The sequence below is a fragment of the Ostrinia nubilalis genome, chromosome 22, assembly GCF_963855985.1.
Source record: "Ostrinia nubilalis chromosome 22, ilOstNubi1.1, whole genome shotgun sequence".
Taxonomy (NCBI): domain Eukaryota; kingdom Metazoa; phylum Arthropoda; class Insecta; order Lepidoptera; family Crambidae; genus Ostrinia; species Ostrinia nubilalis.
In genome coordinates, this window is record NC_087109.1 from 4,636,049 (window position 1) to 4,662,932 (window position 26,884).

A 26,884-nucleotide genomic window follows, 5' to 3' on the forward strand; every position below is an offset into this window, starting at 1 on the left:
AAAGGACTATAGTTAAATCTAACAATCATACATACGAATAGCTTTCGTCCGTAAACTCTGTACAGACGAAAGTACATCAAGCGTAACATTATTAAGATTTATAATTGTATTATTATTGGTCTCATACAAAACATTGTTGCACATAAAGTTCTTAATCACTTTCTTTAGTAAAAAGCTTATGAGATTTGTAATTTATTAGTGTCTGTTTCAGCTATCATCGATTTAGATTATTAACAGAAAAAATAGACTTCAATTTGTGTTAAAACTTACTGAACTGTATGATTTACAAGATGTAACGTCTCTATGTGGTTTGCCTTATCCCTCAAATCCCAAAGCTTGTATTTCCTACATTTTTATATATTTAGGTACATATGTACAGAAAGTTATCACCCTTAGCCATATCGCCGTGCCTCAAGCCCGGCCAGACCGCTCAGTAAAACTCGCTCATCAAATATGCGCATTGTTCGTACAATAACACACTGGTCCAGAACTAAACAAACTTGTAATCCCGACATCAAAGCAGACGCCGCAAGTGGCCGAAATAAAACTGTTGTGTTATTAACAGGAGGGCGAGGGACTGGATGTGGCAGGGTTGAGGCGAGATGTTGAGAGCTCTGAGTTGTATTCTGAAAAGTCCGAGTAGTTCTAAAGGTTAAAAAAATCGATTTGTTAATTTAATTAAAACCTTTGTTTCACGAGCTTGCAATATCCCAAGCTTAATTACCTTATAATACTTTGATTCCTTCTTACTTCTAAACTCTAAACACAAAAAAAACTGAAGTTTCTTACATATTTACTGAATACAAATTAGTAAATTACTTGACTTGGGTATTTCATCAGTCAGGACTTAACAATTAATTAGAATTATTTGAATAAAACGAAAGCAACAACCATCATAATGATAAATCAAAATTAGTTATCAAACATAAAAAAAACAAATGCTTACTATTAGTACTTATATTAAATTAAACTTTTTTTGAATGTATATATATTTATGAATGCTCGTATATTACAAAATTTGTGAAAATAATCAAAAATTTTCAGATAAAAATAAGCAACTACTCAGCGAACCAGCCCGAGACTAATCCCAAAATATATTTCTAGGAGCAATTACCAAAAATCTAACACAAGTACACATTAATACCACATCCAGCCGTCTAAATCACGCGTCTGTGCCCGAGAAAAAAAGGGGGGCGGGTCGAATATCCCGCAGGGGGGTCGGCAATGGACTGAAGGAGCCCCAATCAATCTTAAGTCGCAGTGCGATGGGGGCATTTGGGGGGCAGCCACTTTCGGGGGTCGAGGGACGATACCCTCTTACGGTCGGCACAACTGACCCTCGCAGGGACCACGGGGAAAAGGTCGCACATAAACTTTTTGTTGGATTTTCTATAGGTATTTAATTTTGGGTTGAGGAGTAAAATGTTTGCGGTATATGTCGTTTCTGTAGTATTCTGAAAGTATGGAAAACTAGGATTTTACATGGCTAAAAATTAAATATTCTGATGAATATGGAAAGCTCAGATAAATGTCTACGCCTATTCCAGTAACAAAATCTATTCTATAATTTAAATAATACTTAGGTTCTATTTATTTTTATACAAACGGTCATAATTTGGCTCTAATAAAATACAATTGCTAACAAAGAACTTAAATGAAGATTTCATAATTTGAACTACGGTTAACATTAATAATTTTCAAGGAACGCGATTGCCCATTATTTTGATAAAACATATTATTTAGAGAACTTCAATAGTTTTTTGTGTTTACAATTTGGGAAATTGAACTAATAAAATAAACTACGAGTACAACATCAACCTTTTCATGAAATGCTATTTTCTTTAAATTTTTCTACTGAAATAACACTTGTATTTAAATGAAATATAAATATTTTTGTTTCCAAATAATCTAGCACAAATTACTGATATTCAAACTACAGAAGCGTATATTAAACGTTAAGTTAAGCGCATCTCCATCTTGCCCAATTACAATCGAAAAACTCTGAAAGCGTAGTTGCCCTCTTTTCCTCCGGGCGTCGTTTTTGTGTGTTGTCTTATACCATGACGCCCCCGGCTGATGAGCGCGCCCCCTCCCCACAGGCCGAGAAAAATGAGTTAGAGAAGATGCTCCCCGATTATGGCTAGGGCCCTTTGTGAGAGACATTCGTCCGAATCAATCGCCACCTGCCTTGTACAATGACGTCTGCGACCCTTCGCCCTTAGCCTGGCCTAGGCTAGACAGATTGCAATGCTTTGGCCTAAATGAAACTGGCAATATTGTGCTAGAAAACTCTATTTTGACCGAACTTGAAAAATTCACTAACTTTTTTCACAAACAACGATGTCTTGCTTATTTTTATTCCCGTCAAAAATTATGTCAGTTATCTTCAGTGGCAAATTACAGATTACGAAATACTAAGCTTGCTTTCATTCTAATCTAATCTTTGTGCAGTAGGTCTTAGGATTCATTATTGTATGAAAGTCGACGCGAGGGCAAACGGTCGTTTCGGTCACCTGATTTTAAATGCGTAATAACTAAGATTTTGCTTTAAATGCTTAGATATTAAATACTCGATAGCGTTTACAAACTGTTGGTTATTACTTCGTTTGTGGTTTAATTCTGTCTGCACTTTACAATGGTTGATAACTTTGCAAGTTTCTCGTCTACTGTCGTACTACGTCGTAGCCTCACAGGTCGTTTGGGACACGGCGAGCGCTGCAGGGTTACAAATCAGGTGCCCCAACAAACCACCTTTAAAACCTGCGTCCCTGGTACTTTTGATTTACTGTCACCGCTTGTATTAAGTCGAAAACTCAAAATTTTCGACATGGTTTATGTTAAATTACAGTTCCATTCATTAATTCTGAAAAAGTCTCAATTGCGACTTAAGGCGCGAGCGCTGCAGGGTTACGTGTCAGGTGTCTCAGTAGACCCCCTATAAATTCTGCAAGCCTGGTACTTTTGGGCTGCGGTGACAGCTCCTTTGAGAAATTAGACGACAAAAAATAAAGTAAATAATGTATTCAGCTGTATAAGAGACGTGAATTGTGATATTAAACAAAATAATTTACAATTCAAAACGTATATCTAAGGGCTGACTTTTCAACCGTCAGATATCTTAACTGAAGAATAAACTTGTCATTTTGACATATTTTCCATACTGAAACTGTCAATGTGCCAAACTTATACTTCGGTTAAAAGTTATCCGATGATTGAAAAATTATCCCTAAAGCAATTAACTCTGTCCAAAATCAAATAATATGGGCGTATCGTGGTTGGTATAGATAGCTCAAATAACCCGTTCATGATGACACATTCAGGTCAAATTGTAACCACCTTTATTTTACAATTCGCTTTAACTACATATATGCCGTCCACAGCTGGACAAAGGGGGAGCCACGGATTTCCACAATGACTGGTTTGATTACTATTAACCGAAGGATAAAACGTTTTGAAAGATATAACAAATCCAAACATCACAAGCATATCTGCGTACGTTCTCATACCACATCCAAAAAGTTTCGAGTAACCTTAAAAGGGCGTTTAGGGCGCAGAATAATCCCGACGTTAAATATTTCAATCGAACGCTCAAATCATAACGCGGGTAGGGCTCCGCACACAAAGGGACCGACCCGCTGCCGCAGCGGGTTTGTTCGCAACTCGGACTTTGAGACAGGGCATAGAGTAGAAAGGATGGGGACAGAGGTGCCACTCCTTTAAAACAAGAATTAAACGACTTTTTTTAATAATCTTAAAAGTCAGCGGGTTTGCTCGCAACTTCGACGTTTGATACAGGGCATAGAGTAAAAGAGATTAGGGTAAAGCAGCCACTCCTTTGAAGCGAAAATTAAATGACATAAAAATTTCATCTAAACCTGAGTCTCAGACTAATATTGTATGAATCTTAGCCTTAGGCACCACCTTAACTTTAATCTTTCATAACTATAACTGATGTTTGTACAACTCCATACAGAGTTTGACATACTTCTTACAGAGCTGTTAAAAAATGCGACTCTACCGTAGATTTGACAAAGGAAATATTTTTCTTTACGTGGAAAAAATGCATAAAACTCTACATCCGTCGCTGTGCTCTCCCTACTCACTAAAATAACGAATGTCCTTCTTTCTGAGCATAGGGATCACTAGCTACTCAACTTATAAAATGACGCCGCAATTCTGCGACTATAGAGATTGAACTTCAAAGACAGGCTTGAATCTATTTTACCCTAGATTAATACAACAATGAAAAATTCACATCAAAGATAAAATCTACGACCTCGCCGCGCCGGCGGACTTTCCCCCATTTCATGCCTAAAGTCCATTCTACGCTACATTCACTGTCGATCGGGCCTGCCTCGTCTAACTAGGGTCAAACGGGTCGCCTCGCAAAATGATATGTTTATTCCTAGCCAAAATTTGTTTAGACATTATTTTATTGTGCTTAAAGTATTTTAGGAATGCCTTTTAAGTGGAAGGTTCTATTCCTAATGAGGGGTCGGGGTTAGGGCGAAACTCTACATAATTTGCTTTATATGTGAACAAAATGCGTATATTTTAAATCTATGACGACCGTTATGTCCCAATCAGAGTCAATCATGTACAAATTATTTACGTTATTATAAGTTGTTGTCACCAAATAACTCTGTGTTTAGCTAGTCCTCAAAATCAATAAAATATGACTTACCTTATTTTCCGCGTCCAATCTCTCCTGAAACGCCATGCCCATACTCCTCATATGCTTCAGGTATGCTGTGGTGATAGGCACGCTGAAGTCCATCTCCTCCCCGCCATAGTACACCCCCCCATCAGGCCTCCAGGGTTTAGGCACCCTCCCAAACGTACTAGGGTGCTCTATACTAGACATTAGAAGCTTTTTTCTTGGAGGCGATCTAGCCTTAGGAGGATCCTTCGATGTCAAATTCGCCACGTCCAAAGGATTATACTTCTTCTCTTTCTTAACCTCAGTCTTGTTCTCTTTAGCTCCTCCCATCAATGCCGCCCTGGTACTTTTCTCTTCCTTACTTCTACTACTATCCTCTACTATCTGCAAAGGCGGCGGACTATCACATCTGACGTCTTCTACATCTATCAAACTGTCATCCTTGTCAATTTCAGGATCAGTTCTGACTGGTTCTACTTCTCTAAACGCCGGTTCTACAGGCGAATTGTATAAATTATTTGCTTCGAAATTCTTTTTAGAGGTGAGTTCGATATACGTAGGTTCAGCTTCTTCAGTGTCAGCTTTCGGGCTGTCAATTTTCTTGGGTATTTCGTATTCGTAAGGGAAATTTTGCGCGGCGTCTATCTCCGACTCCCAGTTTCGGGAGTAATCGGAGCATTGGGGTAAGAAGGGGAGGTAGGTGGGGTGTCTGGTGGGCGAGGGGGACGGAGTGGGGAGGGGGGGAGGTGAGGCGCTGCGCGGGCGCCGCGCACACTCGGCGCATCCGGTCAGGAAACGCGTGACGGCCTCGCGGGGAAGGAACGCGTACGTCTCGGTGATCTGTGGGCAAAACATCCTGATTAGTGAACGTAGATACGGCCGAGTTATGTTGGTTGGAGTTACGAATGTTACGGGGTACAAGACAAGGAGTTGTTCTGGTTAAATTAGAACTCTTTTCAGATTTAGCGGTAGTAAACTTGAAAGTCCTACGAAGTTTTAGATAACGCTTCAGAGCAGTTTACAAACAATAGGTACAAAAGACACGAATATATTGAATTACTGTAATATCAGGGTGTTGTTTTTGCTATTATAAAAATATTTATCCCACCTTATCGTCACAAAATTACGTTACAGAAAATAAATGTCCTTGATTCCGTGTTCGCGTATTTATTTATATTTTAAAACTATGTACATACTCATCATTTAAACATTTTTCGTCAACGGAATTCGAACCCGTGTCCCGTACCAGAACAGGCCTAGTACGCAACTGCCAAGCCAGGCAACCAAGATAAACTTACAGTATTTTAAACTTCAGTTTTTGACTTGAGTATTTCTATGAAATCTTATAGTCATAATTTTTATTTTTATTTGTTTAACAATGTTTCTAATAAGTAATATTATTTATTACGAAATATTCTTCAACGTATAAGGTCAATAGGAAATTATCATATTTTCTCCTCTTACTTATCGTTTCTAAGAGGTTCAGAGAGGCTTACAACCTACACTACTCTTGTACATAAGTCGGCAATAAGTAGAAGAGGGACTTCAAATCGTTAGCCCGTTCCTTGAGAAATTTCTTTGAACTCAATATGGGAAAGTATTGGTAATAATAACCTTACTTCAATAATAAATCATTTTAATCACTAACGAAGGCTGTTGGCTGAAAATAAAACCTGAATTTTCAGCCAACAGAATACCCTAACGCCATCTACAATCGTTCAGACAAAACTTAAGCCAGCCATTTTCAGAGTCAGACTCCGTACTATGTGGTTCAACTTTAAATCACTAGATGGCGGTACAAGTTTTAACTTTTTTATTAAATGAAAACTTGTACTTATTTGTTTAACAAAGAAAAACTATACATTAAAATGTTATTAGTTACCTAATTTTAAATTATTACTTACAGTTCTATATGTCCGTTTTTGGCCCGCATGTTTTCCCGGTCGACCTTCCAGTTCTACGTGGACTGTGTAGATGATGTCGAAGAAATTTTCAACAATCGCCACTTTTCGATAAACTGGATCTTGATTTGGTGCATTCTGTAACAAGGAAAATATTTCCAAATAAATAAACCAGTTATTTTTTTTCTACCACCGCCACCTAGTGTCAGTATTATGAACTTTCGTCAATCTGTTTCAGTCATCTTACAATAGATGGCGCTGAAAACAGAAAGCATACTTGCAAACGTTTTCTTAATTTGGCAACAGATGGCGTAATGGTACTAACGAAAATAATAAGACCAAAATAATTTTGGAAAAACACAAAATGAAATTATGCAGATGATTTGAAATAATATTTTCAGTAGGTCATGAAAAATTTTGAAATATAATTATTCATTTTAGCCTATTATCACAATATTTTGTAAATAACACCTATTTATTATTTATAAGCAATTTTTTAAGTAGTTTTTAAGTACTTTTAAGTTTTTTGTAAGTAGATAAAATAACTTTTACATCAAATAAACTAAGAGGTGTAACTGTAGTGAAAGGACAATGTTCGTTCTCCATACATTGTTCGCCTAAGAACCAACAATTTTGACATATTACTACCCGAAAGCGAAATAATACGATTCTGTGTGTAAGAACAATGATTCCTGATGGACACTTGCCATAAAATTAATGATTAAGAATATTAAATCACAGCGATTTTATAATATGTCGTTTATGACAACATGGCGTCTAATGTATTGTGTGAATGTATGAACACCGATTCGCGAAAAATGTTTTGTATTGTCGTCACGCCGAGTCGCAGCCAAATAGTATAAAATAATAGAACAAGTTTTAGAAATACAACTCGGCATTCCACTTTTATAATATGCCCACATATTGCACGTAAATAAACAACATGAATCGTAGGTTGTTTCCACCCTTGTCATCTGACACATGAAATAAACTCCTATTGTATTATAGATATCGAAGCCGAATCGTATATAATAATAGAATGGGTTTTGGAGATCACTCGGGGTTCCACTTTTATAAAATACCTACATATTGCATAAAAATAACACGAATCATGAGTTTTCTTTTCACCATTTACATCTGACACGAGATAACAAACTCCTATCTCCATGACTACCGTCGTAGTTTATGCCAAAGACTACAATATTTTAAGCAAGAAGTTTCAAACCTTAGCGGCTACAGTAACCCCTGGGCCACATACATCATGATAACATTCGGTCGACACCGGAACGAAGTCTTGCGATTATGCAAAAAAGCATTGTATTCTAGTGCGGCTATATCACGTTCAACCGGGGTTTTAATTCGACTAAAGTCCTGACTAAAGACTGGAAGAAAATACGCCGCATTGTATGAGCACTTCGTGTTCGTTAAAGCGGCTTCAGATCTAGAGCCCACATAGTTTTCTTTCCAATAATATCCGCAAGTAGCGCTGCATGATCTTTACAACAAAAACGGCAATAGTTATTAAGGTGCCAAAATTATATGATTACTTTGGTACGGTATTATACACGTTCGAAGATTTGTCATTTTCATTCATTTCATCATCATCATCATCATCATCATCATTTCAGCCACAGGACGTCCACTACTGAACATAGGCCTCCCCCAATGACTTCCACATCGCACGGTTGGTAGCGGCCTGCATCCAGCGCCTTCCCGCTACCTTTATCAGGTCGTCAGTCCACCTTGTGGTGGGTTGACATTGCAGAATATGACTTTTGATAGGTTCATCAAAGAATTCGGCGGGGATATCCTCACGGAGGAAGTTCGAAAAAGGGCGGAACAAGATCTTATAATAATGCAAGGCCGAAGCTGTAACGCGCGTGCTCCTACGTGTAATCCGGCGAGTATGCAATAAATAGTAATGTCTGGTAAATAGTGGTAATACGTATCGTTCGCTCGTTCGTTTCAGCCGAAAAGACGTCCACTGCTGGACAAAGGCCTCCCCCAAGGATTTCCACGAAGACCGATCCTGCACCGCTCGCATACAGGCACCTCCCGCGACCTTCACCAGATCGTCGGTCCACCTAGTGGGAGGTCTGCCCACGCTACGTCTTTCGGCTCGTGGTCGCCACTCAAGGACTTTCCTGCCCCAGCGGCCATCAGCTCTACGAGCTATGTGCCCCGCCCCGTCTATGTCTATATGCGCTACGATTACAGGGTATCATTTTGCATAGTCGCAAGACTTCACTCCGCTGCTGTCAAATCAATGTCGCATAATGTTATCGCAATGTGTGTGGCCCTTGGCCAAATCACAGAAGCCTATGCGAAGAAAGAGCACTTGAATGACAATGAAAATCAGGGTTACCATTTTATAAGATCTCCTCACTATTGAGGGTAACAAAGTAACATTAATAATCTAGCCATTAATTACATTTATTACCTATACGAGAAAGTAAAGCAACATGCGGTTTTATTTTAATTTGTAAAATATTTGTAACAGTTTGTTCTAAGTTTAGTTTTACAACAGTATTGCTGTTTCAGCTGTCACTGTGAAGCTTTGGGAAAATAAATAAATAGAAAAAATATTAACATAAATATTTATTTAAGTTTTTATGTTCATTATCATAATATGCCAATTTAAGTTACACTGTGTGACAGTCTTTGACACTAAACAAACTCTTCAGCTTAATAATACCTACCTACAGGGCGTTTTTATAGTTACTCTTGCTGATGAAACAAGAAGGGTTGATTCTACTACTGAAATACAACTACTTTTCTTACAGGACCAATATCAAATTCTCAAAAAAATTCACATCCTCGTGATGGTGATAATTTCTATGGAGAGGTTTTTTTTTTATATTCGGTCTCTTGGGATAAGTTATTCCATTTGAGCAGTAGAATTAATCCTTTTTATTTGATCACATATAAAAATAACACAAGTGTTTAGGAAAACTTCTTCTTTGGTATGGTATCACTACGGAGTTATAATGGCGGCAACTCTGTATCACTGACTTGTAACTTTCAAACAGTATGAATAATAAGGGCACCACATTGGTTTTCTTTCTGAAAAAAGGCTTTCACTTTTGGTACTAACCCTTTAGCACTATTTCATTGAAATAAAAATACAATAAACGCACAGAAGACTGAAATTGAGTCAACTGACGTGACATTTATAATTTGTTGACATTATGACAGTTTGACAAGACTAGGGATTGAAAAAGTTTTAATTGAAAAAGTAAAATGACAATTTATTAAAACGATTCACAAGGATATAATCGATTAAAAATATTTATAAAATGTTCTGATACTTGCCTGTAGCGATTATCCAATCCTGGTTTCTACTGAAAAACTACCTCATGGCAAGATTTTAATAAAATAATAAAATCTTTATCTTCTCTTTCACAATCTATAAAAGTTCATTTGGTCTATTATTATACATGTGCTATGAATAGGGATTGCAATCCAGCGGCGTTTTCAATCCAGCTGGATTCTTGCTGGATTGACCTGAATCCAGCTGGATCCAGCGCGGATCCAGCAAAATGTGGAACGAATATAAAAAGACGACATTTTTAAGGCTTTTTTTATTAAATAACTAGCTTTCCGTCTACGGTTTCGCCCGCGTGAAAAAAGGGTTGTTTTTAGGGTTTTCCCGGAAATTATTCGAATTTTTCTCGCCCGTAAAAACCACCCTTGGCCTTCAACGAACATTTTAAAAAAATGGTCCAGGCGTTGTTGAGGTCTGCGCTTACCAACACATATTGCGAATTATTTTTATATTTATCGTACTTCTTACGATAATCTATGAAATACGGCTAATCAGTAGGACAAACAGTCTTAAAAATTCTTATAAAATTAACTACGAAAAGGACCGTAATTTAATCTGCAATAAATTTTTTGTATCAATAGAAGTTACGAATCCGAAACAATCTTCTGCGATAATTAGGCAGTTTAAAATCTGACGACAAGAGACTGACCATGTCTTTTTTTTAATCCTCTGGAAATAAGACCTTAGAAAACAAATTTTATCTATAGTCTAAACTCCCAACCGCACAGAACTGTATATGTAGCCGGCTGCTGAGAATACCCTTTCGGCCTCTACACTAGTCGGTTTTAGGATCATTAAATAGTCATACACCATAGATAAATGTTCACCTCGCACTCGTTCGGTCTCATAAACGCTCATTTCTTTTTTCAGTACCTTTTCGTAATCTAATCTTGGCTTTGGCTTTTGTTTATTAAAGTTCTCCTTCTCTCTTTTAAGTTCCATCTAAAGCTCTTGCTCTTAAGTCATTTTCACGGGTTCTGCGTCATCATTTAGACCATTCTCTTCTAACTCCATGATATCTTTATCTTCTTGCACCGGCTCTACAATATTATTTTGTTTATTTACTCGATTTAACAAAGTTTTCATCTCCTGTCGCATCGCATTCTTTTTTGGCAAAGAAAAAAAGACAGTTTTTTTACTTCTTCTTCATACTTTTTTGGATTTTTCAAGTACACTAACGTACCAGTAACTTCGGAGAGGCGCCGTTCAATGCACACAATAACAGAACGGCAACGTCACCGCGCCGTTTTGAAAATGGCGGCAATTCGAAACTAAGCAATAGAAAATTATACGTTTGCGGATCCGCATCGCTGGATTCAGCACTGTATGCTGGATCCAGCATGTTTAAAAAGGCGCTGGATCCAGCTGGATTGCTGTATGCTGGATCCAGCAATTGCAATCCCTAGCTATGAATGAGGGTTTTCGCGATTGAAAAATCCGCGAGATGGCAATACGTAGACGCGAGGTCCAAATGCTGCATGATTGGTGGATTTTGACATATCTGTCAATGTCATGTCAAAAATAACCAATCATGCAGCATTTGGACCTCACGTCTACGTATTGCCATCTGGCGGATTTTTCAATCGCGAAACCCCTCATTGGCATAGATTATGAGAGACTGGCAACTATACTAGGTTGATATATGTTTCTCTCACTTCAACTGGCATTGGATTCAACATCGGATTCTGACACTTTTACAGTTATGATACCATGAATATCAGTTTATGGTCCTAATTATTTTTATTTTATTTACGACCTTCGACCAGTTGGACACTTTAGATAGCTTCTTGTAATAGTGTCAATATCTTTTTAGCTTTTAACGCAAATCTAGTCTACAAAGCAGTTTAATCGATTTATTTTATTTTCAAAATCGATATTTTATTGTCTATGATGGCCGCAGGAACATCACTATACATGGACTCCCAGCAATAAAGTACGGTAATGCCTCGTACAGATTTTATCGGCAAAAATTATGGAACTTGATAGGTTTTAGACCATGCCACGCACCAAAACGTCCGGAAGTTGTAATAGTATTATAGAATAAACGTTAAAAGACTTATTTATTTAATTTTTCAATGCTTAAGTGTCCATTAGAATGAAAGGGTGCTTAATGTATTAAAAAAAATAGAAAATAATTATGATGGGTTAATGTTTTTGGGCGGTTTTTAGGCGGTTTCTGACAATGTCCTTTCAGGACAAAATCACACTTCAAGAAGTTCAAAAAAGTTTTATGCATGCCTGAAAAGTTTTACTAGTTTGTTTAAGTTTACTTAAGCTCTTACATAAAAACCGTCGATATGATTGTTTTAATAGCTTTTATCTTTATTTTTTAACTCTCCATCTAAAAAAATTCTCAGATCATAGAAGAGAAAATTCAAATGCTGAATGTATAATAACTTTTACTCATTATCATTTTCACGTACACACTTCTTCCTTCATATCTCAGACAGGCTGTCTACAACAGCTTGTTGTAATAGCCCAGTTATAAATCACGTAATGTAATACTTAATTAAAGTAATACATTACCGTGGACAGTAATTAGTGTGTGACAGGGGTCACCCTCCGTTCTATCACTCATGCATTTTGGGCATGCAAGTAGCTTGTAGTATTATTATATTTATTTAAATATTTTGTTAAAACATTGGTAGCTACCAGTGTTTTATTAGAAACTAGCTATGGTAGGACACCGTTTTTTTTTTAATTTAGTTTTTGTGTTTCGTTCCGAAATCTCTTGTTTGATATGCAAGCGGATCGATGTAAAAAGTATCTTTAAATTAATATTGACAGTCTTCCAGTGATTTGGCCCACTTTTAGCTTGGCCCACGGGTCAAGTCGCCGGATTAAATTTTTAATTGTTTTTTTCTTACTGTAACTGGGCCCACTGTGGCGGCGCCTCACGAGATATTTTTGGTTTAAAAATCATAAGAACTTTAATAAAGTTAGTGATAAGTAAGTGGTTAGTTACTGGAACATTTACAAACATAAACATCTACAAAATAAATTCGCCCGCAATCCTGGTGACGTCACCGCCCCGCCCCGATGCGGCGCGCTGTAATTAGCGGCGGCGGGCCGGCGACCGGCGGCCGGCGGGCGGCGGGCAGGCGTAATCCGGCGCCGCCGTAATAAGGGGCGCTATCTGTTTCGACACTGGCCACATGCGGCGATAACTAAAACTTAGAAGTTTGAAGCTACCTGCTGTTTAAGCTCATGTGAGACACTTATCATTTAAAATATGATCAATAACAATAATTTTTATTTCTCATTGTTTTTAGTAACATGAAGAACAGCCTAATTTGAAATATGATTAAGGGTTCCTTGTCAGGACTACGGAACCCTAAAAAAGATGCCTGTCTGTCTGTCATTTTAGGTGATTTCACTATCCTGCTGATGATCATCATTACCGTGCGCCTGTCATTGAAACAATAAGTATTTTTGCAGCGCATTTTGAAGGGTTATTTTGTGGAGAACTTTTGAAAGCTTTATGTAATTTGTAATATAACTCGCAGTTCCATCCCAAAGACTATGGAGGACACCAGCAGGTTTTAGTAATAAAGGTAAGCCCTGCGCATCTGTTAGGGAGAGCCCTACATAACCCACTAGTCCACCCGGGATAAAGACATTTTAATACCCTTTAGGGTTTAATGCATTTCCTGAATTGAATTGAGAACCTCCTCCTTTTTTTAAGTCGGTTAAAAAAAGGAAAAAATCCCACCACACATGTCAAAACTTCATAAACCACGCTAGCAACACGGCCACACCGCAATCGGCAAGGCTTGCCGTCTGCCGTTAAGCCTAAGCGGCGAACGGAGCGCTCCGCTTTGTGCACAGACAAACTAATTAAGGCGACCTGGATGCGGCCCATGTGTCGCAGTTTACAGAGTCATTAGCGTGCTTGATCCGGCCCTGTAATTGGGACACAATTTGAAGTCCTGCCACTTTTGTTAGTGATATCCTGGTAATGGTTGGAGAGTCTTTTGGTCCAGAGGTTCTTCTGGGTTTGATATCCAGAAGGGGCATTCCAAAGTTGAAGAAACATTTTGTGTAATTGGTTAGTAGCAAAATAGTTTATCTGAAAAGATTCTGTGATCGGAAGACGCGTAAAACGGGGAAAATCAAGAGTTCTGTAATGTGATAATTAGTTCTCTCATTTTGAGCAAAATAATGTCCACTACCACGTACCACAAGGTTGTTTGGGACCGGACGTGGACGCGCCCTGGGAAGGCCCTAAATATTGAATAAAATCTTTGTCTTTGACTGCTGAACATTAGGCCTTCCACGACCCGGTCTTCACTGCCCGCATCCAAATCTGTTCACCAGATTACTTATAATGTAATACATATATCATTAAAATATTTCTTTTATTCTGTTTTCTCCCTCTCTCAGAGGCAGCCCTGGCGTAATGGCGGTGGCAATTACCGCGGCCCGCCGGCAGCCAGTTTGCACTTTTGCCCGATGGAACACCGATATTACTATAAGTATAATATTTATAGCAAACTAGCTACTGACTTCGTTTGATGTAACTGAAGTAATTATAGCCCTAAGCCTACTTATGTACTTTTTTATCCCCAACGAGGAAGCTCTTAGCCTGTATCTCACTTGAAGGTAAGTGATGATCAGGCCGAAGGTGGAAGCGAGCTTCACCCGGAATCCTCAACCACGGGGAACTGGCTATCATATCTCAAACTGCCGGAACACAACAATGCTTTTAACATTGTTGTTATGACGACAGACTTAAGTAAGATGGTGGTAGCTAGCCAGGCGGACTTAGAACAAGCCCTCTGATCAAATGAAATGATAAGTCAATGTTATTCTGCTTAGACCAAGATTGGGCTCTTGATGAAGCTAAATCGTGAATGTTCATCTCCTCCCATGTAGTAGGTCTGTAGTTCAATGCCGACCGCTGGATTTTGGCTTCAAGACAAAAGAAGCAAGAAAACATCACATCTTGCGACGAAATTGCTGATTTTAACTTCTACAGTGATACTATAATAGTTCTGTGCCTAATATGCCTCTAATGGCTATTGTCTCTATTTATTTTACTTCCCCAGAAATCTACAGTAACCAAAGACCTCTAAGCTTCTACATATAATAAGCTGTACTCCACCCCTAAGGGGGTAAAACGGGGATTGAGTTTGTACGTTTCACGCGGGCCAAGCCGTGGGCAAAACCTAGTAAGTAATAAGTCTTTGACTTAATATAACACAGCAATGCAGTAATTCCTCGCTCCCCATATGTTATCAAGCCCATTTAATTTACTATCGACAATTTCTACCCGTCTCTACAACCCAGTACTAATAAAAGTAACGAAATGTAATCCCCCAGTTCTCATAACGCCCGCGGCGGCCGCGCGGCGCTGGCGTCGCGATCCACAGACAAATAAAAATAAATTGCGCGAAAAGCGCGGGAATCTCGGCTCTTGCCGTGAACGTCTAGGGTTGGGAGAAATGATATCTTATATTTAACTTCATATTTTTTAAATAATCTTACATTCTGTCAAATCGATTATTGTTGTTGGATGAAAATGAAATTAATTGGACTGGAGAATATAATTACTTAAGTTCAAGTGTATTTATTCTTAGGTTCAAGACAGCAATTTCAGTTAATTACAGTCTTCAGCGTTATGGCTAAAATGAGCATGACAGAAAGGAATGGTTATAAGTAGGTACTATATTTGTGGACAAACAAATAAATAGGCCAAAATATTGCAATGACATGACACTTAAAATTTAATAATTTCTTTATTTTTTCTGCTAATATAGTTAGTCCAACACTGAATCATCCCAGCTGTGACATTGACAAGAGGACGCTACCATCAATACCGAGTTATTAGTTCCGATTTTTGCCACTTAGGCTGAGTTGCACCACCAAACTTTAACCGTGACTATAACGATAACCGGTGCTTTTTGTATGGAGTTTGACAGATTTTTGACGTTTGTTAAAGTTAAAGTAAATTGGTGCAACCCAGCCTTAGAGTTTCATAATCGTTTGACTGAAGCTTTTAGATGAAAATGCAACTTTTTCTGCCAACCCTGGTGTTTGAGACGTCAGATATTACCGCTCATTATGCAAGTTCGTCGCCTGTAATCTGTTTACCTTACACTGCCAACTGACGACGACACGATACAGTTCATAGGATGGAATATAATGTATTTTGGTGTAGCAGAACATAACTTACAATCGGGCACCTATCTTACAAGCTTTAATTGATAGCAGAGAGGACAATAATGAGGGTTAGAGCCATCATCTATTTTAGAAGAGCTTACTTCAAAATTCAATTTTAATAATTTCGTGCACATTGACATCTAGTGAGTAGCCAATCGCCCTTAGCCTAGACGCAGACCACCGACTTTTGTTGGGCCCGATTGTTATTTGTATGAAGAATCGGCCGATACCAAATCGGCGTAATGTGCGCACTTTCATACTCCTACATCAACATACTGATTAACAGCCCGACCCAACTATCGGCCAACTAAAAGTCGGTGGTCTACGCCTAGGCTTAGATTAGCTGTTTAGACAAGGTACAGCTAGTTTAGATCTGCTATTCTTGGATTAAAATTCCTTTGTTATTATAAAATTAGTTGCTTTCATATCTGGGGGCACGGCAGTGCCCCCACCAAGTCGAGCAAAAAAGCGGCACGGCCGTACCATCCTTTTCTCGAAGCAATTCAGGCCATTTTCGACCGCCTGTAACTTCGTTGTGGATAAAACTAGAAGGCTGAATTTTCATTAGCTATGCAGGCATTGTAAAGACACGGTATATTTAAAATTTCATTCAATTTGAACCAGTAGTTTAAGAATTATAACGGGTCAAAGTTACTTAATTTTGTCACTCACTGACTCACTGACTCACCGATCATCAAAATTCTAAGGCACTTCTAGCAGACCTAGAAGCTTCAAATTTGGAATATAAGTAGTGTTTGGTGTATGAATCAAGGAAAAACTAAAATATTTGGGGGCACGGTAGTGCAACCGCCAAGTCGAGTAAAATTTTTCAATTTCGGTCCAGTTTTCTAGATACATAACTGCTGTCTACAAAATACAAAAAGAAATGAGATTTGGGGGCACGGTAGTGCAACCGCCAAGTCGAGTAAAATTTTTCAATTTCGGTCCAGTTTTCTAGATACATAACTGCTGTCTACAAAATACAAAAAGAAATGAGATCCCATCAAAAACAATACTTGTCAAAAAAACCAAGTCTCGCAACTCAGTTGTTCTACGGTAAAAAGTTGTGAGATCCATGTAATACCAAGTCCAGGCCAGGAAATCTTTAACGTTTTACATAAATATATTGACTTGGCCATCGCATGAAAACACGTGTAAATTAAATTATTTAGTGCGATGGCCAAGTCAATAATTTATGTAAAACGTTAAAGATTTCCTGGCCTGGACTTGGTATTACATGGATCTCACAACTTTTTACCGTAGAACAACTGAGTTGCGAGACTTGGTTTTTTTGACAAGTATTGTTTTTGATGGGATACATACTTATGGATTAATGATCAATCTGCTACACAAGTGGGGCAGAGTAAATTAGGTAATGACAGCATTAATGAGCGTAAAATGTGACACCCTTTATGAGTTAAAGAAAGTAATACATAGAAGGCGCCGACCTGCTCGTATCTACCTACCATGAGTGTCAAAGGGCAAAACCGATATCTACAGATAGAATATTAATAAATAACGAGCGATATCTCGCAGCATCTCACATCTTCAAAGATACGACCCCTCAAAGATTACCAAGGCAACAGAGCTCGCTAGGAGGTCTGCTCGAGCGACCCCGATCGAAGCCGTCGCAGTCCGTAGACGGTTCGGCTGCACACGATACCCGGGTATGCCCGGGTCACAGGGAGGTATGCTAGTGCGACGGAAGATACCCTGTTTTTGATACTAAAGATGGGATTCGGTATCATTTTTGTTCAAGTATTTTGTTTTTTTTTAGGAAATGAAACTGAAAACCGATGTTTTACCCTCATCATCATCATCATTTCAGCCATAGGACGGACGTCCACTGCTGAACATAGGCCTCCCCCAATGCTTTCCACGTTGATCGATTGGGACGTCCACCTACAAGGTGGACCGACGACATCGTAAAGGTAACAGAGATGTTTTACCCTAATTTTCATAAAATATTTGTTACTTTGTTTTTTAACATTTATCTACTAGAAGAAAAAATGTTTCTGAAACATCAGCTACCCCCAGCGTTGCCAGACGTCCCGATTTTGGCGGGACGTCCCGATTTTTAAATCAAATTTGAATGTCCCGCGCGGGACAGGCTCTGTCCCGCTTTTCGGAGAGAGACACTTACTTCACCAAACTATTGTTTGAAACGCCATATTATTCTAAAGAATAAAACATTTTTAATTTTATTCTTCTTTTATTCTAAAGACGAATTTAACGATAGAGTAAATCTGATTTAAAATATTATTTTTTTGTTAAAATACATTTTCTATGGCTACTTTTGCTATATATTGTCACGTAAAAGTAATTTTAAGTCAAATAAAAAGATAAATATTTGAAAACCTTTGATTATATGTATACGTTTTTTTACTATGTCCCCGCTTCTGACGGAAGAGTCCCGCTATTTTCACTCAAAAAGTACCAAAGTCCCGACTTGGCGAAAAAAAAAACTGGCAACGCTGGCTACCCCTCTCATTTATTTAATAGTCATACGTGTTGAAATGTCTTGAGTTTAAACAATCTGATGATGATGTTTTACGCTCAACCTATCCTAGGTCGAATAACTCGATAACTATCCTAGAATGTAGGTATAGAGGATTTCAATGTATGTGATGTCAAACATTTTACTACATAATTTGTAAAATATCGCCTCTTTTTTTTTCATGATTTGCAAAAATATTTACACCTACTTTCATTTTGAACTTTTAAACCTGTTGAACTTTTTCGGTATCGAATACCAAATCCCGAATTCGGTATTATACAACCCCCAGCCCTATCAACCGAGTACAGTCAGCGCAACAGGTGTGAGGTTTTATCGCGTCCCGGAGCGGAGTTCTTGCGTATCGTGTCGGCGGGAATTATTTATTGCGGACTGTACCTCGAATTGTTTTCTGGAAGAATTCGGTTTTCGAAGAATAGGTTGGCAAGTTTTTGAAATGTTCCATGCGGTTGGTTTGATATTAAACTTTGAAGTTTTGATATGTGGAAGAACCTCATCTTATCATTTTTAATTTTCCACATTATTTGTACAGAAGTCCGACGAAGGTTAGATAGATACTCTTTCTTTATTCTCTCTGTTAACAACATCGAAACAGCACAATTTAAACGATTTTATCGCTAGGAAGTGTGTTCCAAACAACCCAGGTATTGAAAATGATCGAACTTACAACTTTTTAAGTTCAGTAAGCATTACCGGTATACGTTAACTATTTCATTATATCTAGCTAAGCCATGCTCAGAAAAACCTACCGCTCTACTGATCATAGTTATTAATCCCAGCACTAAGGTAAGATTGATTGATGAGGTTAATTTAGCTAATACAGCCTCGATAGACGCAGGCGCATCGTAAATCATGTTATGGCACGTCAAGCTAACACAGTCTTGTGTAGTTGTAATAAAGGCGAATTTGCAATAAAATTGTATGGTCTGGTGTGTTGTTCTGTAAACTAGGCATTGCAAAAGTAGTGGTTAAGTGACCAGTCAGCTCTTCAGTTTGCCACAAAGTCGACTCGTCACAAAAAAAAACGTGTGAATTCGTCGCATTATTGTGATTTCATTGCCAAGAACGACTTTAACTTTGACAGAACAAAAAATTGTTTTTCCTTATGTACTATTAGAGGCCGGTAGATCTATTCTCATAAATAAAACACTGGATACTTAACTTTCACAGTATATTGCCTTATTTTAGATACAATTCATCACTTAGCACAAAAGCGCGCGGAGTCGTCTCCGCGCGTCCCTCTATTCTGACGTTTGATTCTCGTGTGACATTGACGTATTGTCAATGTCACTATGACAGCATCTCATTGGCTATAACGATACCGCTATTTTAACGTTTTAGATTTTTCATAATTAACAGTACCTACTAGAATCTTTTTTATACTGGGCTGCCTAGCTATAGAGATAATTTATGTGACATACATCTAGCATGGCATCCTACTAGGTGGACCGACGATCTGGTATCGGACGCGGGAGGAGCCTGGATGCGGGCAGCACAGGACCGTTCATTGTGGAAAACCTTGGGGGAGGCATGTGTCCAGCAGTGGACGTCATTTGGCTGAAACGGTTCGAGATGTTCGTTACATCTAGCATACAGAAGAAACTCTTTGTAATTCAGAAATATAATCTTCCCAGGTCTGGAAAAAGCCGGTACGATCAGCAAATAGTCGTAACACACCCGGTTAATACCCAGGTGCCGCTGAGCCGGATAACCGGCCCGGGGCTCCGGTCACGTCCGGATTCTAATGTTTGGTTAGGGTTTCCTGCGACAGCGGTTAGCTAGTAGGGTCTACACATGGAAAATGGTAAATTTTCTATTTACCGGTGTAACTACCATTTTTTCTATCATGAATTCGGAAAGGTTGTGTTGTCTTTAGACAAAGGTGCTAAAGAATAACGCTACCTTCTAATGACCGTTTCATAAATTCAATCCCTATCCAAATCCGTTCGTCAAATCTGTTTTCGATCAAAAGTATCCATAATTTTCTATGCTATTACAGTTTGTTTTTGTGTAAAATAGTCTTATAAACAATATAAAAATGTGAAAACACCGAAAACCAAGGTTATTTTGACCAAAAACTAATTGAAATTTGACAGATGACGGGCGGATTTGGATTGAGATAGAATTAACCCAAAAACCAGTATAAAGCAATTCGGAATCTTTATTACCAAAAGGCATTAGACATCCACAGACTTTTTGTCAGTTGACAGTTTGGTCGAGTTTTAATCAGTGGTACGAACATGTATGGAAAAGCGCACATTGCACCGATTTGGTATCGGCCGATTCCTCATACAAATTGGAAGCAGACCAAACTATCAGAAGACTAACGCCCGTATTCACAAAAATACTATGAGGTCTCACAGTGCGCGTGGACACACAGGGTCACACACGAACCAATCACAGAGCTCTATTCAACGCTGTGTGTTCGATTTTCGGCTTCACTTAAGTAAGCATCGATTGTGAATACGGGCGTTAGTTACCAAAATCAAAACAAAATCAGAATAATACGCGCAAAATGATTCTGAATAATAATACTATGCGATCGTAATTAAATAGCGAGTGTACGCGTCAGTAACGTAACGCTTCGTCCCGCGCCCTCAGCGCTCGAAGGGCGCCCTCCAGCGCCCTCTGTGCAGGGCTGGCACAAACTGTAGAAAGAAAAGATTTTAAAATCCATCGTTTCGGTTGAAAGAAAAGACGTTCGCTGCTGGACAAAACCCTCAAGGATTTCCACAATGACCGGTCTTGCGCTACATCCAGGCAATTTACCAGATCACCGGTCCACCATAAGTAAAGCTGGCCTCACTATGACTATACATTGTGTGTGGCGACTATACATTGAGTTGAATGAAAGCGTATCGAATCATTTCACGATAGCGATATTAGGTAAACATTAAATCCCAATAGCTGGTTTGGTGAATAAAATACATATTTTGAAACTCTCTAGACGCAGACTGATGACGGAGCCAAGATCTGTAATAAATAAATAAAAAGATTCCTAAATAATCAGTTAGTGGCAGCCCTGACTCATTTCGTTCAGCGTTTGCTCCGTGACAGCCCGCTACTGTGCCGCTACAGTGTTCTCACCCCATGGAGCTACTGAGGGATGGGATGAGACGGTGTGTTTGATATTCTATCGATAAAGTTTTACTCGTTATTTTAGTCTTTATGAACTGAGTATATAACACAGACAGTAAGCGAAATGCATTATGCCGTTCCACCTCTAGGTTGTCTGGGATAGATCGCTTTATAGCGATAAGACCGCCTAAATCGTGCCGTCTCTTTTGTGTGTATTTCTTTACTTTCTTGTTTTGTGTGGTCTACAATAATTTGTCTTAAGTAATCTATCTATAGCTGCTGGGAGGTGGACTAAGTCTTCCATCGACTTGGCCCACCTTTAGCTTGGTCCATGGCATGGGTCAAGTTTTTCTCCCGGAAACTGGGCCCACCTTCATTTTTTTACTGATAAATTAAACTCCAAATGAACAAAAATCTACTTTGGATTCTTAGTGGCAGTTGCGACTTGGCCCGTGGACCAAGCTAAAAGTGGGCCAAGTTGCTGGAAGACTCGACATCCCAGGTCAATGTTGTCCCGTACCTAAACGCGATTAATACAGCCTGTTGGAGCCCGATACCAGCGTATCAAGTTATCAGGCGACCGCGACTTATAATGAACAGCGGGTCCCCCTCATCATCAGAAGTTTCCAATGTTTCCATCTCTTTCACGCAAAGCGAGGTGCCAGCATGAGCGACAGTAATAGCTAAATAGATACGAAACTACGTCAACGACGTTAAAGAGAAACTCCCATCAGTTCATTTATGCCCTTAAGTGACCCCTATGGTAAAACATAACAGGAATTTTGTTTCCATAAGGGTCACAACAAAATTTTATTAGGGATTGATGGTGAAAACGGGCACTAGTCTCTTCTTCTCACTACTTCTATTCCCAACAGCATTAATTTTGGATACATACATCCCCCAAACACACACTTACATGACTTACAATCTAATATTAATATCCCCGTCATACACAACTTATTCGTATGTTTATATCCTCACCCATCCGTACAGTACTGTCATAATGAAAATTAATAGTAACACATCTTTGTTTGTACTAAATACAGATAAATAAAATGAGAGATTATGAAAAAGACGTTTAATTTTGTAAGTTACTTAAATACAAAGAAAATTCGACACAAACCCGAATAAATACAGGTTAATTTTCACGAGAACTAATGTGACGAGTTTACACGTGGTTTTTCCAACTCAAAAGCTACGTACGAGTGAAAGGTATGGGAAAATCCAAAAATATTAAAACGGCAATACGGACTGCGGAGTATCCAGCCATTCTGTAAACTGTATACGATTTTTTATAGCATTTTGCTTCGCCTCAGACGTGTACAATCAATAACTAATTTTTTGTACCAAGGCGCTTCTAGGCAGGTAAAATGGAAGCATATAATATTACTGCTAACTTTTACTGTGGCACAGTACAGCGCAGTTAATAAGCGAGTAAATCCGCGAGCAGAACCTCTGCCGCGATTTCATAACGCATGATACACTTTGATGTTCCCGCTTAGGCGTGGGGTGAACAGGAAATATGAATTATTCGGGATATACGCCTTGGAAGATGCCACAGGACTGGAATGATCAATGAACGTTTATTACTGCAACACGCGTGTAAGTTAGCTAATACTGAAGATAGATCATCTATCTATCTTCAGTATTAGCTAGTTTAGCTAGCAGCCAGCTTGTTTCAAGCCATGATTAACTAGCGTAGTAACATAACCGGTGATTTTTGTATGCAGTTTGACTGATTTTTGACGTTTGTTAAAGTTAAAGTAATAAAAAAAACAGTATGAATAGAGACAAGAAATCTATGCTGGAGCTAAAAAGGTTCATGGCAGCACAAATGAACAGATTTTGAAAAAAAATTCTTTAACAATGGATTTTTTTTATCACAGACCGAAATTCTACCAGCTCACTAACTAACTGAACCAGATTTGAGAGGTTATGATTTTTTTAAACAATAAAATCAATAACGCCACCCACCCCACCTTGTCAAAAGATTTGTCTCTGCCAGCTGTAATTCATGGTGTCCCTATTGCGAAGTTACGGAGCGTTCAAAGGAGCCACGATTTGATATAATACAAGTTAGTATCGTCGTTCCTATTCTACCCCGTACAGCTAGCAGTCGCCATTTTATTGTAGGTAGGTATTTGATGTTCATTCATTTTTCCTCTTCTTTCAAATTCACTCGGTAGGTAGATATTAGTACTTCTACAATGCCAACTATCCACGCTTAAGTTAATGGTATGAATCAACCTGACTGTCCGAAAAATAATTAAGATTTGAAGAATACACTTAAGTTTAGCCCTGATAGGTCACACTCACACACTTATGGCGGCTCTTTAGGTCTGACACCAGGGATTTCACAGGACTATTCGCACTTCTCGTTCCCAACGTTGCAACTCCTGACAGCGATGTGATCTGTGATTCACAAGATAGGTGAATAAAAAGCTAAATCAACAAAGACATCTGCCATTTTTTCCTTTAACCCTTAACTGGAGCGTCAGACTCGCTCGATTATTTGCACAGTATTGACCGATCTGAGGCGGGCCGCGGGATGTTTGCAATCGCGTGTTTGCTGACGGGTCAGTTGCCGCGGGACGGTTGCGCCGACAATTGATATAATTTGACGCGCGGCTTTCACTAGGTATAAAATTCAGTTTATCATAAACGCGACTTTGTACGCGTGGATCCCGTTTTACCCCATTAGGGGTGGAGTTTCGTAAAATCCTTTCTTAGAGGATGCCTACGTCATAACATCTACGTGCATGCCAAATTTCAGCCCGATCCGTCCAGTCCAGTCGTTTGGGCTGTGCGTTGATAGATCACTCAAAACTCAAAAAATCTATCAAACTCCATACAAAAAGCACCGGTTATCGTCATAGTTACGGTTAAAGTTAGATGGTGCAACTCGGCCTTAAAGTTGTAATTTTATTAATAACTCTATATTCGACATTGGCAAACGTGGAAACACAATAGCCATAAAGGAGACGAAGAACTCTATACTCTACGCTTGCCAGTTGCCACATTATAGGGACGTGTTTAGTGAAAAACACATCTTCTACATTGATTTCGTGAGAAAAAACAAGACGCAAAAACGTCTGCCATTTTCTCTTACTGAAGCGCTGCCTCGCTCGATTATTTGCACAGTATTGACCGAGCTGAGGCGGGCCGCGGGATGTTTACAGTCGCGGGATGTTTGCACCCGCGTGTTTGCCGACGGGACAGACGGGACATTTGCCGCGGGACGGTTGCACAGACAGTTGATATAATAGACGGGTCACTTAAATGTGCGAACGATGGAAAATCTCGTAATTTCAGCCAAAGGACATCCACTGCTGAAGATGGACCAACCATCAGTGAAAATAATATATCTTAAATAAAAATGCTGCGCTGGACGCAGGCCGCTACCAATCGATTAAAATGGAAAGCATTGGGGAAGGCCTATGTTCAGCAGTGGACGTCCTATGGCTGAAATTATGATGATGATGAAATAAAAATCTCAAATCTTTTACTTGTGACACACATGCATGTAAAGTAGTTGCTGTAAGTAGTAAATTAATAGAAAAATCTGTCAATGATTGTCATTAATGTGCTTCAGTGCGTTTTATTCGCAAGTTGCCTATTTATTTATCTGGTTTTATCTCTAAGCTGTAGACTTTCTAAACACAGATGTGGCAGTGCCAGAAACGTGAGGTGGAAATTGTAAATTTTCGTTCTCAGAGCAATTTCATAAGCCGGGGGTAAGTTGTCTATGACAGCCAGCGTGTTTGCCGCCGGAACGGTCGTGGAATATTAAGGGTTAACTCCATTAGGGACGGCGATGAGCATTGCAAGGGTTAGTTACTGGGATTGCGTAATTGTGGGTTTTAGAACTTTGTATTGTTAAGAAAGATTGTCAATGTTTTCTCGTAAAGGAATAGGGTAGTTGATGACAAAACTACTACTATAATTGTCAAAACGCAGCTCTCCCATAGAGCTTTTTGTATGGCAAAGAGAAGCTATGTCGTCACTTTTCTGGAAACTCAGTTGACTAAATTAAATTCAAATTGTGTTTTTAAATTTAAATTATTGAATTCAAAGGTACTAAATTGTAGGTAATATTACCTCGTGAAAACTTTAAATATCCGTAACACAACTACATACAATGAGATAAATAGTTTTCAACAACTAGGGTTGCCTGTCTTGAAATGTAATTTATTTCAAACTTCATTACACACAATACCAAAGTACAAAAGGCGGTCTTAATGCCATACAGCATTCTCTTCCAGTCAACCTTTAGACACCATGATTGTCCGGGTTTTTCCGAACGCATAGCAACCCTACCATCGACGCCAACCAGAGATCGATCCTCAGGACAAAGCCCTCATCAGGACCATTGAGGCTGACTTTGCCTGACAAGTGTCACCACAAGGATTAGAGGGTAGGATGAGATTTGTTCCAAGATTTCTTTGGATTTCAGAGCAACTGAAATGGAATTATAGTAGGTTTACAGACAGAAAGATATTTATTTAATAAAAGTAATAGAATACTATCTGCCAGTTTCAGAAAATATTAACTACTAAGGCCGCCCGCGACTTCGTACGCATGGATCCCGTTTTACCCCCTTAGGGGTGGAGTTTCGTAAAACCCGTTCCTAATGAGCACCAACGTTCAAAAAGGAACCCCTATGCAAAATTTGAGACTCCTAGCACTTGTAGTTTCTGAGATTTCGTGATGAGTGAGTCAGTCAATCAGTGACCTTTCGCTTTTATACTCGTAGATATACTCGTAGATAGGTAAAGATAAAGATAATGTATAATATTACACTTTAATCTGATGTAAATAATAGATTAGAAGTAGCAATGGGCAGGGTACATAGTACGCAGAACTGACGGCCGATGGGGCAGCAAGGTTCTGGAGTGGAGGCCACGTACCGGAAAGCGCACAGCGTAGGACGTCCACCCACAAACAATGTGGACTACCAGGAAGGCGCAGGCAGCTTCCAACTGATCATTATGGAAATCGTTGGGGGAGGCCTATGTTCAGCAGTGGACGTCCTATGGCTGATATGATGATGATAATGAAGCCTTCTTTTGATATTTTTATAAATTAATAACATATTCTCCCGACCCAACTACCATGCCAGCATAAAGCGCTAGGGGTAAACAGCATGCATTAGGTAGTACGGGACGTGTGGTCAGCCTGGGCTAGGAATTTTCACGCGCGATTCTCGACCCTGTTTTCATAGACATACGGACAGCATAGTTTCG

The 26,884-nt window shown here is 38.9% G+C and overlaps 1 protein-coding gene across 1 annotated transcript in view; it reads right to left on the bottom strand.

Moving 5' to 3' along the window:
- Positions 1–558: 558 nt before the first annotated feature.
- LOC135083030 (uncharacterized) overlaps positions 559–26,884 on the bottom strand; it is a 104,887-nt gene continuing 78,561 nt past the window's right edge. Inside the window, exons 3-5 of the mRNA XM_063977794.1 lie at positions 6,565–6,699; positions 4,685–5,500; positions 559–645 (exon numbers count right to left, since the gene is read on the bottom strand). Of these exons, the coding sequence (XP_063833864.1) occupies positions 559–645; positions 4,685–5,500; positions 6,565–6,699 (1,038 nt within the window). The remainder of the gene's footprint in view (positions 646–4,684; positions 5,501–6,564; positions 6,700–26,884) is intronic.